The 16,984-nt window shown below is 37.6% G+C and overlaps 2 protein-coding genes across 17 annotated transcripts in view; one reads left to right on the plus strand and one right to left on the minus strand.

Annotated features, from left to right (window-relative positions):
• The window catches only part of CEP70 (centrosomal protein 70), a 118,823-nt gene extending 102,469 nt beyond the window's left edge, over positions 1-16,354 (plus strand). For 5 of the 9 annotated variants that reach the window (XM_082690538.1, XM_082690540.1, XM_082690537.1 and 2 more), the window contains one exon: positions 656-1,343. In XM_082690538.1, coding sequence (XP_082546664.1) covers positions 656-717 — 62 coding nt within the window. In that variant the 3' untranslated portion in view covers positions 718-1,343. Of the gene's footprint in view, positions 1-655; positions 1,344-15,920 lie in introns of those variants that run through there. The other 4 variants (XM_082690535.1, XM_082690533.1, XM_082690541.1 and 1 more) reach the window with 1 other exon arrangement.
• Positions 15,111-16,984, minus strand: part of ESYT3 (extended synaptotagmin 3) — a 73,031-nt gene continuing 71,157 nt past the window's right edge. For 7 of the 8 annotated variants that reach the window (XR_014300521.1, XM_082690465.1, XM_082690464.1 and 4 more), the window contains 3 exons: positions 16,617-16,722; positions 15,739-15,788; positions 15,111-15,380 (listed from right to left, as the gene is read on the minus strand). Coding sequence is in view for 7 of the 8 variants with exons in the window: in XM_082690465.1 (XP_082546591.1) it covers positions 15,344-15,380; positions 15,739-15,788; positions 16,617-16,722 (193 nt within the window). In the remaining variant the exon portion in view is untranslated. Of the gene's footprint in view, positions 15,381-15,511; positions 15,641-15,738; positions 15,789-16,616; positions 16,723-16,984 lie in introns of those variants that run through there. The other variant, XM_082690459.1, reaches the window with a different exon arrangement.

A 16,984-nucleotide genomic window follows, 5' to 3' on the forward strand; every position in this document is an offset into this window, starting at 1 on the left:
GCTGAGTGTAAGAAGACAGTTTCAGAAAGAGAAATCAAATTCACAAATAATCTGGCAGAGAAGAACCTGAACTAGTTGATCTCGTAAGCTGGACCAGCCTAAGCTCTACAGCACGTTGCATCTGAGATTTGTACTTTGCCTCACACTTTTTACTAGGTAAATGTGTTTCATCCCTAAAAGGTAGACCTATGAATGATCCTGCTAATGAGAAATTTTTCCAGTAGAATTAAGGAGAGGACTACCTTCTGTGAGAAGAAATCATTAAGTGCTCAGATGGGACCCAGAAAAGAGACAGCTTTTACCCAGGATTTCACCACGTGGGCTTACCCATGTAATTACATAGATTTAAAGCGGCAATAACATCACAAACGTGGCCAGTAGGATTGCTTAATAAGAGCACACTGCTGATGAGATTAATATCAGAGTCAGAGCATACTTGAAGGTATATGGTAGCTTTACAAACAGATGCCCTGTGAAGCAACTGTGTCTGAATCAGTGACACTCTTATCATCACTATTAGAGAAAAATTTCACATGCATTAAAGTGCTAGTGTTGCCTTTGCATTTGAGATTTGCTTTGCTTAGAAATTTTCATTTCATCTGAGCCTATCACTAGATAAAGCTACTGTTTTCTTATTCTTGTTTTTCTGTTACAGAAATTGATGACTTGGATGCCATTGTACCTGCAGTAAAGAAATTAAAAATACTTTCATACTGAAAACAAATCAAATCATTTTTACTGTGTAAATTGCATTCTTAACATTCTGAGTATTTTGTAGGATCTTGCTTTGAGATAAAGGTTATAAATGTATTTACTCTCAGAATTCATCCCCTTCTTAGTATTGGGTCCTTCCCATCTATATTTTCATTAACTTTGAGATTCTTATATAGAAAACATTGTAAGCTAAAGTGGTAAGCATTTCTTCAGTGCTTAAAGTTTAAGACTGTTTTAAAGTGTAGTGTATGAGTAAAACAGAAACTCAGATTGCAGATAATAAAAAGGTTGTATTTAGGTTGAGGTTTTAGTGACCTTTTTGATTCTGGGAACAAGGATTGCCTGTGGCTCTCTTGAATTCAGCCAATAAGAACCTTCTGCTTCCTGGCAAGGAAATGGCACATTCTGTTAAGATAACCCTCAGGGCACTGCCTTTTCAAAGCAGGAGGAAGAAAAGGATGAAGGAAAAAATGTTTTATCATTGTGTTAGGATAGGAAATGAATTATGAGGTAATATAAATGAGCAGATAGTAGTCTCTCATTTAAAGTATCTTTTTACAATCTTGATGTAATATACTTTTTATAAGGACATGAAATCTTAAATAAAGTTTTTGTGAAGAATTTCCAAATATAAGTGTCCTCAGTGACTTATTTATATTATGCACAAATAATGAATCATATTTTCTTACAAGGCTGAGCCTTGCTGCATTTTATTTTATGTGAGAATACTTTCCTTGCTGCCTTCTGCTGCTTCTCTGTTCTCAATATTCAGTCTGATTTTTTAAGGGACCAATGTTACTATACCCCCCCCCCCATTCTTTTATAAGTAGCAGGCCTAGGCTCTTTCTAGATTTAAAATTCTTTAAATTGTTTTGCTAGGCTGCAAAAACAATGGTAATTTGCTAGTTATATTTCTAAACTCTAGCCCAGAATTTGTGAAAGAATCTGTGTCTTTGAGGGTTAAGTAGAAAAAGTAATTGGGTACTCAATAATGTAAATACTCTGAGTTGATTAGATTACTCCAAGAAATTTCTATGAGGCAGTTGGTAAATCTAACATTATATGAAAGGAAGAAATATAATTTAAAAATTATGTTAATTTAAATTCTGTTAGCTAGTTTAAGAGCCTCTGGTTAGCTCTTAGTTTAAAACAGGTTTTCAGACTCTTCCTCAGAGGCCTCAGAGTTTTTTTGGAGGGTCACTGGAGGAAGAACTGCAGATTCTCTCTGTTAGATCTACTTTTATCCAGTTTTATTTATTGAAAATATAAGTACTGCAGTTATTGTTTAGCTCCTTTTTAAACATTTTAATTGATAAATAATTGACTAATAAGCTATATGTATTTAAACTATACTATTTAATAAATTCTAATACACGCACATATATACCTGTGAAACCATCACCACAATCAAAATACTAAACATACCTATCTCTCCAAAAGTTATCTCTTTGCCCTTGGTAATCCAACCCAGCACCCTCCTACTCGTAAGCAACAATTGATCTGCTCTCCCTCACTATAGACTCATTTGCATTTTATGGGATTTCATGTAAATGGAACCATACAATTGATTTTATTTATTTATTTATTTTTAAAAGATGTTATTTATTTATTTGACAGAGATGACAAGTAGGCAGAGAGGCAGGCAGAGAGAGGAGGAAGCAGGCTCCCTGCTGAGCAGAGAGCCTGATGTGGGATTCGATCCTAGGACACTGGGATCATGACCTGAGCTGAAGGCAGAGGTTTAACCCACTGAGCCACCCAGGCGCTCCTCATACAATTGATTTTAAAAAGCTTTTTTCTTTTTTGGTCTGGCCTCTTTCCCTCAGCATAATTATTTTGGGATTTTTGCATGTTGTTGTATTTATTAACAGTTCATTTCTTTTTATTGTATAGTAGTCCATTGTATGAGTCTACCACAGTTTGTCTATCCATTCACTTACTGATGGAAATTTTAGGTATTTTGAGTTTTTTACTACTACAGGTAAAACCGCCATAAAGATTCATGTTGTTCAGATCTTTGTATGGACATATACCTGATATCCAGTGTCTTGAAAACTGTTTCATATACTTTGTTCTTTGTTTTGTTTGGGTTCTGGTTGGTAGAGGTAGAAGGGTAAATTTGGTTTCTTTTACTACATCCTGGGAGTGAGAGTTTGGAAATATTAAGTCTGAAAATATATAAAGTTTCTTGGGTTGTCTCTTCATTATTTTTTTCTAATTTTATGGCTCCGTAGTCAGAGTTTTGGTTTGGGGTTTTTTGTTTGTTTTGTTTTTTTTGCATCAAGTCTTTGGAATGTGCTGAGAGTTTCTTTGTAATTTTCTATGTCATGAAATTTATACATATTCTACATGTTGCTTTAAAAAAAAAAGCCTCATCTCTATTTGATATATACTGCCAGTAAATTGTTTAAATCTAGTTCATTTCTGTCCATTTTTTTGTCTTCTTGATTTGTTAGTTTATCGGAGATACTGAAATTTCTCTGGATTTGTCAAATTTGTTTTATGTATTTCAAACATATTTACATATATATATAAATTCATAGTTGATAATATCTTCTCAATAACTCTTGCTCCTCAAGCATTTCAGTTTGAATGCAGGATTATCCTTTTAATTAATAGCTGTTGGATATTTATTTTCCTTATTTATTTATTTATTTATTTTTAAATTGTAAAACATAACACATGCTAAAAATGGTATAAACCACAAATGTCAAGTATGATGAATGATTATACGTGAGTACCCATGCAACAATCAAAAATATAGAACATCACCAGCACTCCAAAATACAACCACCATGTCCCTTCCTCCAAAGGGTAACTATTAGCTTGACTTATGTTTAGTCTCTTCCTTTTTTTTTTTTTTTAAATATATAAATTGCTTTGCCATTTTTGTGTATGCCTATACCAGGATAGTTGAGTTTTACATGCTTTTGAACTGTATAAAAACAGTGAATCATGTTCTTTTTAGTGTTTGTTCTTTGGTTCAATATTATTTTTATACTATTGATCTATGTTTTGTCTGTTGGACCAGGTTATTTTCATTGGTGTCTAGTATTCCTCTATGAATATTACACAGTCTGTTTGTCTGTTCTGCTGGCAATTGATATTTGGTTTGTTTCTTGTTCCTGTCTGTTGTGAGCTTCTCTGTTACATATATGCATCCTTGTACACTTGTGCGCAAGTCTTCTGGAATCAATATCCAAGAAGTATAATTGCTGGGCCCTAGGGGAAGACAATGTATACTGCCACAGAGGCTATGGTAGCTTGGGGGTTGTACATTGTAGCAGTTTTGATAGGGAATACTTACTTTCAACTTAAGAAAATGCCATACTATTTTCCAAAGTGATTGTACCAATTTATACTTCCACCATTAGTGTGGTGGTGGAAGTATAAATTTTTTCCACATCCTGACCAATTGTTGGTAAGTCACATTTTTAATTTTTCCATTGTAGTGTATAGAGTTATTGTTATGGTTGTAATGTTTATTTCTGTGATTGCTAATGAAGTTAAGCATCTTTTCCTTTGTTGGCCATTTGTATTTCTTTTTTGAAGTGCTTTGTTCATTTTTCTGTTGGACTGTCTTTTTATATTGATTTGTAAGAGTTATGTATTTTGGACATGAGCCATTTGACTGTTAAATGTATAGCAAATGGTTTTTGCAATTCTGTGTCCTCTTTCCATTTTCCTATATAGTTGACTGTTGAACAACATGGGGTTTGGGGGTGCCACCCTGCCCCCATGTGGTCAAAAATCTGTGTACAAGTTTTGATTCCTCAAAAACAACTACTACTAGCCTACTGTTGACCAGAAAGAAGCCTTTACTGATAATGTAAGCAGTCAGTTAACACATATTTAATATGTTCTATATATTCTGTACTGTACTCTTATAAGAAAGTAACTAGAGAAAAAAATGTTAAGAAAATCATGGGGCTCCTGGGTGGCTCAGTGGGTTAAGCCTCTGACTTTGGCTTGGGTCATGATCTCAGAGTCCTGGGATCAAGCCCTGCATTGGGCTTTCTAACTCAGCAGGGAGCCTGCTTCCCTTTCTCTCTCTGCCTGCCTCTCTGCCTACTTGTGATCTCTCTCTCTGTCAAATAAATAAATAAAATCTTAAAAAGAAAAAGAAAAAAATGTTAAAATTATAAGGAAGAGAAAATACATTTATAGTATTATACAGTATTTATAAAAAAAAAATCCACATGTAGGTAGACCCATGCAATTCCAACCCATGTTGTTCAAGGGTCAACTGTAGTTTCTTTTTGTGAACTGAAGAACCCAATTTTAGTATAGAGATGTATGGTCTTTATAGTTTAGTGCTCTCTGTCTTATGAAATCTTTCTCTAGTCACAGTTGTAAAGTTATTCTCCTATATTATCTTAGAGTTGTACAGTTTTGCCTTCTCACATTGAATCTAATCACCTGGAGTCAGTTTTGTTTTGTTTTTTTAAATGAAAGTATAGTTGGCATACAGTGTTACATTGGTTTCGGGTGTACAACATAGGGATACAACAACTCTAGGCATTATAATATGCTCACCATAAGTGTAGGTGCCATGTGTCACTATATAGTGTTATTACAGTACCATTAATTATATTTCCCATGCTGCACCTTTTATCCCTGTGACATACACATTCCCTAACTAGAAGCCTGTACTTCCTACTCTCCTCCACCCATTTTGCCCATCCCCCCAAAACCTCTGCACTCTGGCAACTACCTGCTCTCGACTTAGGGATCTCTTTCTGCTTTTTTTTTTGTCTGTTCCTTTGTTTTGTTTTTTTAGATTTCACATAGAGGTGAAATCATATGATTTTTTCTTTCCTCTGCCTCAATCGTTTCACTTACCTTAATAACTCTATTGGTTCATCTTTGTTATCTTAAATGGCACAGTCTCATTTGTTTTTATGGCCAAGTAATATTATATTGTGTTTATATACCATTTATCTATGGGCACTTGGATTGCTTTTTTATTTTTTTATTTTATTTTTATTTTTTTTTAAGATTTTATTTATTTATTTGACAGAGAGAAATCACAAGTAGATAGAGAGGCAGGCAGAGAGAGAGAGAGAGGGAAGCAGGCTCCCTGCTGAGCAGAGAGCCTGATGCGGGACTCGATCCCAGGACTCTGAGATCATGACCTGAGCTGAAGGCAGCGGCTTAACCCACTGAGCCACCCAGGCGCCCTTGGATTGCTTTTTAAAAAAATTTTGCTTTTAATGATTGTAAATAATGCTACAGTAAACATAAAGGTACATATGTTTTTTCAAATTAGTCTTTTCATTTTCTTTGAGTGAATACTCAGTAATGGATTTACTGGATCATATGGTATTTCTACTTTTAATTTTTTTTAAAGATTTTTTTATTTCTTATTTTATTTATTTATTTGACAGATGAAGATCACAAGTAGGCAGAGAAGCAGGCAGAGAGAGAGGAGAAAGCAGGCTCCCGGTTGAGCAGAGAGCCCATGCGGGGCTCAATCCCAGGACCCTGAGATCATGACCCAAGCCAAAGGCAGAGGCTTAACCCACTGAGCCACCCGGGCGCCCCTCTACTTTTAATTTTTTGAGGAACCTCAGTGACTGTACCAACTTACATTCCCATCAGCAGTGGACAAATATTCCCTTTTGTCCACATCCTTGCCAACACTTGTTACTTCTTTTCTTTTTCATACTAGCCATTCTGATAGCTACAAGGTAGTATCTCCTTAGAGTTTTGATTTGCACTTACCCGATGATCAATAACATTGAGCATCTTTTTTTTTTTTTTTTTTTTTGAGTAACCTTTGCCCAACATGGGGCTCCAATGCATGACCCTGAGATCAACAGTCACATGCTGTACTGACTGAGCCATCCAGATACCCTTGATTTTGAGCATCTTTTCATGTGTCTGTCAGCCCTCTTCATGTGTTCCTCAGAAAAATGTCTGTTCAGGTCCTCTGCCCATTTTTTAATCAGATTATTTGTTGTTTGGTGTTAAGTTGTATAGGTTCTTTAGATAATTTGGATATTAACCCCTTACCAAATATATAATTTGGAAATATGTTCTCTCATTTGGTAGGTTGCTATTTTTTGTTTTGTTCATGGTTTCCTTTGCTGTGCAAAAGCTTTTTTATTTTTTATTTTCATTTTTATTTTTAAAAAATATTTATTTATTTTGAGAGAGAGAAAGAGTGAACTTGCAGGGGGAGAAGAAAGAGACAGAGAGGGGGAGTCTTAAGCAGACTCCTTGCTGAATGCAGAGTCCAACACAGAGCTCCATCTCACAACCCTGAGATCATCACCTGAGCAGAAATAAAGAGACGAAAAGCTTTAAATTTTGATGTATTCCCAGGAGTTTAACTGCTTTTGTTTCCTGTGTCTGAAGAGACATATCCAGAGTAATGTTGCTAAGTCCAGTAACAAAAAGATTACTGCCTGTATTTTCTTCCAGGACTTTTATGGTTTCAGGTCTCACATTTAGGTCCATTTTGAGTTTATTTTTGTGTATCATGTAAGAAAGTGGTCGTTTCATTCTTTTGCCTATAGCTGTCCAGTTTTCCCAGCATCATTTGGCATTCTAGGCTTTAGTAGTGGGTTTACAGTGAAGGTAAATATATTTAGAGATCGTTTGACCATCTTCTTTAGTTTTTTCCTAATTATCATTTTTTTCTGTGCTTTTTCTCTTTTTTTCTCTATTACTTTTTCTTCTCCATTATTGATTTAGAAGTTTTATAGTTCAGCTTTGCTGATTTTTCTGTTGTTACTCTATCTTAGTAATTATCTTAAAATTTTAAATATATATTTAGGGTCCAATTAGCAGACAAACCACGTTGCATAGTTAGCAAACAGGAAAATTTAAAACAAGAATTGCTAACTAGCAAAAGGTAGTTAACTACTATAAAAGGGGATAAAAGAGGACTCTAAGAAGTACAGAACAGCAGCTGCAGAAAGCATATACTACCCTCAGGGATAAAGGAGAGTGAAGAAAGAAATTGTGAAATTTGGAAGAATGCCTTCCAACTAGGTTGAGATTGAAAACTGAGGAGAGTTTTAGTGGCCATAGGAAGAAGCCTCCTTGTGGCAAAAAAAGAGCAAAACAACCCAACTTGCTTACTGGTGTTGAACCATGAAGGCCATGGTTATGTGGTGGAGCCCAAGGACAGGAGCCAAAAGTAAACTGTAAGGGGTGCTTCACTAATGGAGAACAGCCTCCACACAACAACCAGCTGGCTGCCATGGAAAACAGCACAACAAAAGAAAAAAGAAAAGCCCCTTTTTCTTTCTCCTCTGGCCTTGCAGTGTCTCTCCAATGCCTTCTACTGGGAAAGCATCAAGCCCCCTGGCAAAGACACAAGTTTGGTGTGCCCTGAATCAAAGCAGGACAAAGATTGGTTGATTTGGAGCTGAGAGGTGATAAGGTAGTATCTGACCCAAATCTGTCTATAATTTATTTTTAAAATATAAAACTATATTTAGATTCCTAAATAAGATAAGGACCTGAACACTTTAACTTTCCACTGCACCAGCCTCTTATTCCTTTTTAAATGTTAATACTAGCATTTTAGTGCCACTGTGTTTTTGAAACCAGTTTTTCCAAAAATTTTTGGTTGCTTGTTATATTTTCTAAGCAGTCAAGACTTAGGTTAACATTTTGTGGATTTCTTTGGTCCCCATTGTTTCCCATGTGCCACTTCTGAATATTATACTTTCTTACTGAAATACATCTCAAGACCATTTTTCAGTTTGATGTTCTCATGTGTTTCATATTTTTTAAATTCCAATTTTATTTTATAATTTTGCCTGTGAGCTTCTTCTAATGGGAATTACCTGCTGCAGGGGTCTCACATGTACCCTGGAGGGGCATGGCAACCCTGACAGCCAGTTTTGTGGTTGCCTGTGTCAGGGCTTCTCGTGATTGTAGATTCTGTACCAGTTTTCACATAAGTTACAAGGTTTGGGGTTTCTATACCAAGTCAATTGGGTGTAACCTCAGACCCCGTGTTCCTGTAAGACAGATGAGTTGACTGCTTCCACCCATTGTTGGCAGCCAGCTCCTTGTCCTCATTGGCAGCCAAGGTGTTTTCTGTTAAAAACTTTCAGGCTTCTTGTCCCTTACACAAGCCTTGCTTCTGTCAGTGTATGCTAAAATTCTGCTTCTTATCAACCCTTAAATTTCCTCCTTGACCATCACCAGGAAATTTACCTGTGTTACTTCTTCATCAGCCCTGTTTAAAATAAATGCTGTTCATGGTTTAAGTAGGTTTTTCTCTGTGTTTGGAAGAGGAATGATAGGTTTTTGCTTGTTGGTCATCTTAACCAGAAGTTATTTTAGGGTTGCTAATATTCAGGATGTGATACATGATGTATTCCTTTATACATCTCTGATGCTTTACCATTTTCAAGGCACATGTACTTAGTGAACATTGCAAGGCCATTGTGAAGTAGACAGGTCGAAGAGGTTGCTGCCTATGTTCTCCTCAAGGATTTTGATGGATTCCTTTCTCATATTGAGGTCCTTCATCCATTTTGAGTCTGTTTTCATGTGTGGTGTAAGGAAATGGTCCAATTTCATTTTTCTGCATGTGGCCATCCAATTTTCCCAACACCATTTATTGAAGAGGCTGTCTTTTTTCCATTGGACATTCTTTCCTGCTTTGTCAAAGATTAGTTGACCATAGAGTTGAGGGTCTATTTCTGGGCTCTCTATTCTGTTCCATTGATCTATGTGTCTGTTTTAGTGCCAGTACCATGCTGTCTTGATGATGACAGCTTTGTAATAGAGCTTGAAGTCCGGAATTGTGATGCCACCAACTTTTGCTTTTTTCCCCCCAATATTCCTTTGGCTATTCAAGGTCTTTTCTGGTTCCATATAAATTTTAGAATTATTTGTTCCATTTCTTTGAAAAAAAAATATGTGGGATTTTGATAGGGATTGCATTAAATGTGTAGATTGCTTTAGGTAGCATAGACATTTTCACAATATTTGTTCTTCCAATCCAGGAGCATGGAACATTTTTCCATTTCTTTGTGTCTTCCTCAATTTCTTTTCATGAGTACTTTATAGTTTTCTGAGTATAGATTCTTAGCCTCTTTGGTTAGGTTTATTCCTAGGTATCTTATGGTTTTGGGTGCAATTGTGAATGGGATTGACTCCCTAATTTCTCTTTCTTCTGTCTTGTTGTTGGTGTAGAGAAATGTAACGGATTTCTGTGCATTGATTTTATATCCGGACACTTTACTAAATTCTTGTACAAGTTCTAGCAGTTTTGGAGTGGAGTCTTTTGGGTTTTCCACATATAGTACCATATCATCTGCGAAGAGTGATAGTTTGACTTCTTCTTTGCCAATTTGGATGCCTTTAATTTCCTTTTGTTGTCTGATTGCTGAGGCTAGGACGTCTAATACTATGTTGAATAGCAGTGGTGATAATGGACATCCCTGCCGTGTTCCTGACCTTAGCGGAAAAGCTTTTAGTTTTTCTCCATTGAGAATGATATTTGCAGTGGGTTTTTCATAGATGGCTTTGATAATATTGAGGTATGTGCCCTCTATCCCTACACTTTGAAGGGTTTGATCAGGAAGGGATGCTGTATTTTGTCAAATGCTTTTTCAGCATCTATTGAGAGTATCATATGGTTCTTGCTCTTTCTTTTATTGATGTGTTGTATCACATTGATTAATTTGCGGATGTCGAACCAGCCTTGCAGCCCTGGAATAAATCCCACTTAGTCGTGGTGAATAATCCTTTTAATGTACTGTTGAATCCTATTGGCTAGTATTTTGGTGAGAATTTTCGCATCTGTGTTCATGAAGGATGTTGGTCTGTAATTCTCTTTTTGATAGGATCCTTGTCTGGTTTTGGGATCAAGGTGATGCTGGCCTCATAAAATGAGTTTGGAAGTTTTCCTTCCATTTCTGTTTTTTGGAACAATTTCAGGAGAATAGGAATTAGTTCTTCTTTAAATGTTTGGTTGAATTCCCCTGGGAAGCCATCTGGCCCTGGGATTTTGTTTGTTTGGAGATTTTTGATGACTGTTTCAATCTCCTTACTGGTTATGGGTCTGTTCAGGCTTTCTATTTCTTCCTGGTTCAGTTGTGGTAGTTTATATGTTTCTAGGAATGCAACCATTTCTTCCAGATTGTCAAATTTGTTGGCGTAGTGTTGCTCATAGTATGTTCTTATAATTGTTTGTATTTCTTTGGTGTTAGTTGTGATCTCTCCTCTTTCACTCATGATTTTATTTATTTGGGTCCTTTCTCTTTTCTTTTTGATAAGTCTGGCCAGGGTGTTATCAATCTTATTAATTCTTTCAGAGAACCAGCTCCTAGTTTCATTGATTTGTTCTGTTGTTTTATTTGGTTTCTATTTCATTGATTTCTGCTCTGATCCTTATGATTTCTCTTCTGCTGGTTTTAGGCTTTTTTTGTTGTTCTTTCTCCAGCTCCTTGAGGTGTAGCGTTAGGTTGTGTATTTGAGACCTTTCTTGTTTCTTGAGAAAGGCTTGTACTGCTATATATTTTCCTTTCAGGACTCCCACAGATTTTGAACCGTTGTGTTTTCATTATCATTTGTTTCCATTAATTTTTTCAATTCTTCTTTAATTTCCTGGTTGACCCATGCATTCTTTAGAAGGATGCTGTTTAGTCTCCATTTATTTGGGTTTTTTCCAGACTTCCTCTTGTGGTTGAGTTCTAGCTTCAGAGCATTGTGGTCTAAAAATATGCAGGGAATGATCCCAATCTTTTGATGCCGGTTGAGGCCTGATTTAGGACCGAGGATGTGATCTATTCTGGAAAATGTTCCATGTGCACTAGAGAAGAATATGTATTCTGTTGCTTTGGGATGAAATGTTCTGAATATATCTGTGATGTCCATCTGGTCCAGTGTGTCATTTAAGGCCTTTATTTCCTTGTTTATCTTTTGCTTGGATGATTTATCCATTTCAGTGAGGGGAGTGTTAAAGTCCCGTACTATAATTGTATTATTGTTGATGTGTTTCTTTGATTTTGTTATTAATTGGTTTATATAGTTGGCTGCTCCCACGTTGGGGGCATAGATATTTAAAATTGTTAGATCTTCTTGTTGGACAGACCCTTTGAGTATGATATAGTGTCCTTCCTCATCTCTTATTATAGTCTTTGGCTTAAAATCTAATTGATCTGATATAAGGATTGGCACCCCAACTTTCTTCTGATGTCCATTAGCATGGTAAATTGTTTTCTACCCCCTCACTTTAAATCTGGAGGTGTCTTTGGTTCTAAAATGAGTTTCTTGGAGGCAACATATTGGTGGGTTTTGTTTTGTTATCCATTCTGATACCCTGTGTCTTTTGATTGGGGCATTTAGCCCATTAACATTCAGGGGAGCTATTAAGAGATATGAATTTAGTGCCATTGTATTGCCTGTAAGGTGACTGTTATTGTATATTGTCTCTGTTCCTTTCTGATCTACTACTTTAAGGCTCTCTTTTTGCTTAGAGGACCCCTTTCAATATTTCCTGTAGAGCTGGTTTGGTGTTTGCAAATTCTTTCAGTTTTTGTTTGTCTTTTTATCTCTCCTTCTATTTTCAATGATAGCCTAGCTGGATATAGTATTCATGGCTGCATGTTTTTCTCATTTAGTGCTCTGAATATATCATGCCAGTTCTTTCTGGCCTGCCAGGTCTCTGTGGATAAGTCCGCTGCCAATCTAATATTTTTACCATTGTATGTTACAGACTTCTTTTCCCGGGCTGCTTTCAGGATTTTCTCTTTGTCGCTAAGACTTGTAAATTTTACTATTAGGTGATGGGGTGTGGACATGTTCTTGTTGATTTTGGGGGGGGTGGTTCTCTGCACCTCCTGGATTTTGATGCTTGTTCCCTTTGCCATATTGGGGAAATTCTCTACAATAATCCTCTCCAATATAGCTTCTGCTCCCCTCTCTCTTTCTTCTTCTGGAATCCCAATTATTCTAATGTTGTTTTGTCTTATGCTGTCACTTATCTCTCGAATTCTCCCCTCGTGGTCCAGTAGTTGTTTGTCCCTCTTTTGCTCAGCTTCTTTATTCTCTGTCATTTGGTCTTCTATATCACTAATTCTTTCTTCTGCCTCATTTATTCTAGCAGTAAGAGGCTCCATTTTTTATTGCACCTCATTAATAGCCTTTTTGATTTCAACTTGGTTAGATTTTAGTTCTTTTATTTCTCCAGAAAGGGCTTTTATCTCTCCAGAGAGGGTTTCTCTAATATCTTCCATGCCTTTTTTTGCTTTTATCATTGATCAGTGAGTTTGTTCTTAGATGGATGTTCTTGCTGATCTTCTTGGGGAGGGCCCTGTTGTAGTGATTCTCAAACGTCTTTGCCCCAGGTGGAATACATTGCCCTGCCAGGGGCTGGGCTAAGTAATCTACTTGGGGTTCGCTCTAGGGGGATTTTTTTCCCTGAATGCTTTCCCTAAAGCTCTGGAGGACAGGAATGTAAATGGCAACCTCCCAATCTCTGGCCCGGAGGAGCCGAGAGCTCGGACCCCCACTCCTCAGTGCACCCTCAGAGAAAAGAGCCCAATCACTCCCGTCTCCCTGGCCTCTGGCCGCGCTCCGAGCTCACCCAGTCTGCGACTAGTTCAAGGTAACCCCGAGCTGAGAGCTCACTCCTCGGCTCTGTCTCTGTATCCAGCTTCCCTGGTCTAATACTTGGGAGCTGTGTGACACTCAGACACCCCCAATCCTTCTGTGACCCTGCGGGACCTGGGGCCACGCTGGCGCCACGTGGGCTTCACCCCGGTTTAGCCTCTGGAGCGATGTCCCTCAGTGGAGCAGACTTTTAAAAGTCCTGATTTTGTGCTTCGTTCCTCCCCCACTTGCCGGGAGCTGGCCCCTCCCCCCGTGGTCTATCTTCCCGTTGCTTTGGATTCACTTCTCTGCTGGTCCTACCTTTCAGAAAGTGGTCGGTTTTCTGTTTTTAGAATTGCTATTCTTCTTCTCTTCAATCTCCCGTTGGATTTGTAGGTGTTTGCAATGGTTTGATAAGCTATCTAGGTGATCTCCTGCTAACTGATACAGTCTCAGCTTGCTACTTCTCTGCCATCTTGTCTCTTCCCTCTCCTCTAATAAGCCTTTTTAAAAATTAAATGTTACAAGGCAGGGAATTATTAAAATTAAAAATATACAGTATTGACAGTAAATGCTGTAGGAGATGAGGGAGCCCATTTCAGTGTGGACTGGCATAGAAGAGGTGGGTTTTGAGACAAGGCTTTTGAAGAGGATAGGATTTGAGTAGGTAGGATATGATATATAGACTAGTCTGGAATAGAGCATCTGCACATAAATAAAGTAGCAAAACACTAGGGACTAGATTGTTAGGGCCAAAGGACAAAATTAAATGGGTTTTATTCTTTTTTTTTTTTTTAAAGATTTCATTTATTTATATGACAGAGAAATCACAAGTAGGCAGAGGCAGACAGAGAAAGAGAGAAGAGGCAGCAGGCTCCCCACTGAGCAGAGAGCCCGATGCGGGGCTTGATTCCAGGACCCTGGGATCATGACCTGAGCCGAAGGCAGACTGTAACCCACTGAGCCACCCAGGTGCCCCAAGTGGGTTTTATTCTTGTAGAAAACAAAAAATGATGGATATAAGTGAGAATAACATAACAGAAACTTTAAGATGTTACCATTCTTCAGAAATGCAGCAGTGAAGGCAGTGAGGGGAGGGGAATATGAAACTGATGGCAGGAGCTGTTGCCTGAGTGAAGAGAAAAGGACGTAAATTCAACAGTAGCTCTAGAATAACATCAGAGAGGATGAGAATATTTGGTGGTATAAAGTTTGAAATGTAAAAGAGGAACTTGTTTGTGCAATTTACATATTTTGCTTTTGAATGTTACTTAAACAGCCATCTTAGAAAGGTAGAATAGAATTGCCAAACCATCTGAGAGAGAGAGAGACAGAAGCTCCTTTCTTCTGGCACCAACACTCTGCAGCAGTCTCTAGAGCTCTGCTGTGGTAGTGGAGATACAGACCTGGACTCGGGGTTCAGTTTGCTTTTTCCTATGAAAGTGAGGCCACATGCTAGAGTTTGGGGCCAGGCCATCCCACGTTGGAGTATTTAACTCAGAGTATTTAGGTATATCACTATAACATTGTTGCCATTGGAAAAGTACACTTTAGTTCTACAGTAGATAAAGGAACAAATTTCCAGGCAGTAAAGTACCAGAGGTGGCAGAAGGACCAGAAGGGCTTAGGTAGTGTTGGCTTTTGGCACTTTTGGTGTGGGTCACTTTTTATTCCCATAAAAGAAGCGTCTTCCCTTGGTCAGTCACTGGCAGCTGTTCCAGGAACAGATCTCCTTCATCCCTTATGTCTGAGACAGGACACTTTTGACACATACATTTGGGCAAATCCCCAGTTATATGGTATATAATTACCTACAAAAAAATCACCAGTGAGGTTCTGATAATTTATTAGGTATGAACACCACATTTCTTTCTGGATTTCAACAACTAAATCCAACCGAGAGTAGTACTTTTATATATGTTTACCTCTTCCTAATATTATCCAATCATGTACTTAAATCTCACACAAAAATGTATGTATATATTTTCAAATGGCTGTTCTGATTTAAATTACAAAATATACATATGTACACATTTTAATATAAAGGTGGTAAGGGTGCTCATCAACTTCTGGGCTGCCCATCTGGAGTCAGCTCGTACCTGTAAAACAGTTGGGTTTGGACTTGTGTTAGTATCACAGGTGTGTTGTGGTGCCAGCATCAGGACAAGCAGCCTTGTCTAGCTAGCCTAGGTCCATCTGGGACTGGGAGAACCCATCCCTCTGTAAGTCGACCAGCTGGGATTAAGACTAGGGCTTATAGAGAGAGGTCTGTTAAGTAAGTGAGAACTATAGGCAGAAAATCCTTAAGTATAGGTGATAATGTGTCTCCTTCCTTGATAAGCAAAGAAGCTGACATGTACTGAAAAAGGAAGAATTTTGGAAAAAGATCATGTGCAACTGCTGGAGACCATGTCTTAAGTACCAGATTAATGTGATAAAATGAAAGAGCTCACTTACCATCGTGAGAAGCCCTTAATCAGATCCTCTTTTGATAAGTCAATCAGTACCTAAACAAACACAAATAATCAGGTTCCTTCCAAAAAAACTGCATTAAATGGAAACATATTGGGACAAATGGAATTAATCTAAAAAGGGGCTCCTTGGGTTTCAGTTTTGAGCAGGGACTCTTTTTCTTTTAGCTCTCAACATGGAACCTCTCCAGAAGTGCAATACAGGCACTGGCCTCAGTGTACCAGGAAAAGGTGAACTGCTCTTTGGAGTTAAACCTCAGGATTTATCAATATTCCTGAGAGAACAACTTGCCTTTACTCATGAACTGAATTGTAATTTTAAGCAAGACACCATGGTTGCCTCAACTCTAAAAATAAGGATAACTTCACCTACATCACAGAAGTGGGATCTTAAAAAGACGATTATAAGAAAGTGTTTATTATTAAACTACAACTGCAAAGTATTGTATAAATATTCTTTTTGTCTGTACTTGGCATCTTCCTGAAGATTATATATTCTCTACTTCAAGTAAAATCCCATCTCCACAAAAATCTTGGACATAATGAGACCCAAGCTTCACATAGTGCTGTATTTATTAAAACAAACTTAGTAGATGTTCAAATACTTGTGCAATGATGAGTTTGGATAGATTCTCAAACTTGGTAAAATAGTATTTATCATATTAATTGACCCACCTGTTTTACTTTTAGCAATGTTAAAATACCCTCCACCCCCAAAACCTCCCAATGAGGCTCTAACCTCCTTGAAGCCAGTTCTGGTAACAGCCAGATGATACCATCAGAATTTCTGCAAGGTGTTCCACCAGTGAACTCCAGGTAGAGTGCTGGGGGAGGCAGAGTACCAAGAGTCCCTCTTGTACTTACTTTTCCTAGCTCCTTCCTTCTGTGTGAGCCAAGTGGCCTACTGTTTTTCACTGCAACATCTAGTGACCTCTTCTTTACTTCTTCCATGGGAACAAAAAATTCAAATCTTAAAGATGCAAAAAGTCAAAGTGAGATTTACTCTTCTTTTTTAGATTTACATATTTTAATCATTTTGAAAATCTGAAGTGTTTGATCCATTTTCCTACTTTCAAAACAGAAAATATATTCTGGGGACCTTTTAGAATAGTGTTGGCTCATAGCAGATATTCAGTGGATCATTATTACAGGTAATCACTGTCCTATGCTAATCACAAGCTCTAGAAGTATCAAGAGGCTGCTTGCCTCTCTGTGAAGGCCTTGGACTGTTT

The sequence above is a fragment of the Mustela nivalis genome, assembly GCF_964662115.1.
Source record: "Mustela nivalis genome assembly, chromosome: 1".
Classification (NCBI taxonomy): Eukaryota; Metazoa; Chordata; class Mammalia; order Carnivora; family Mustelidae; genus Mustela; species Mustela nivalis.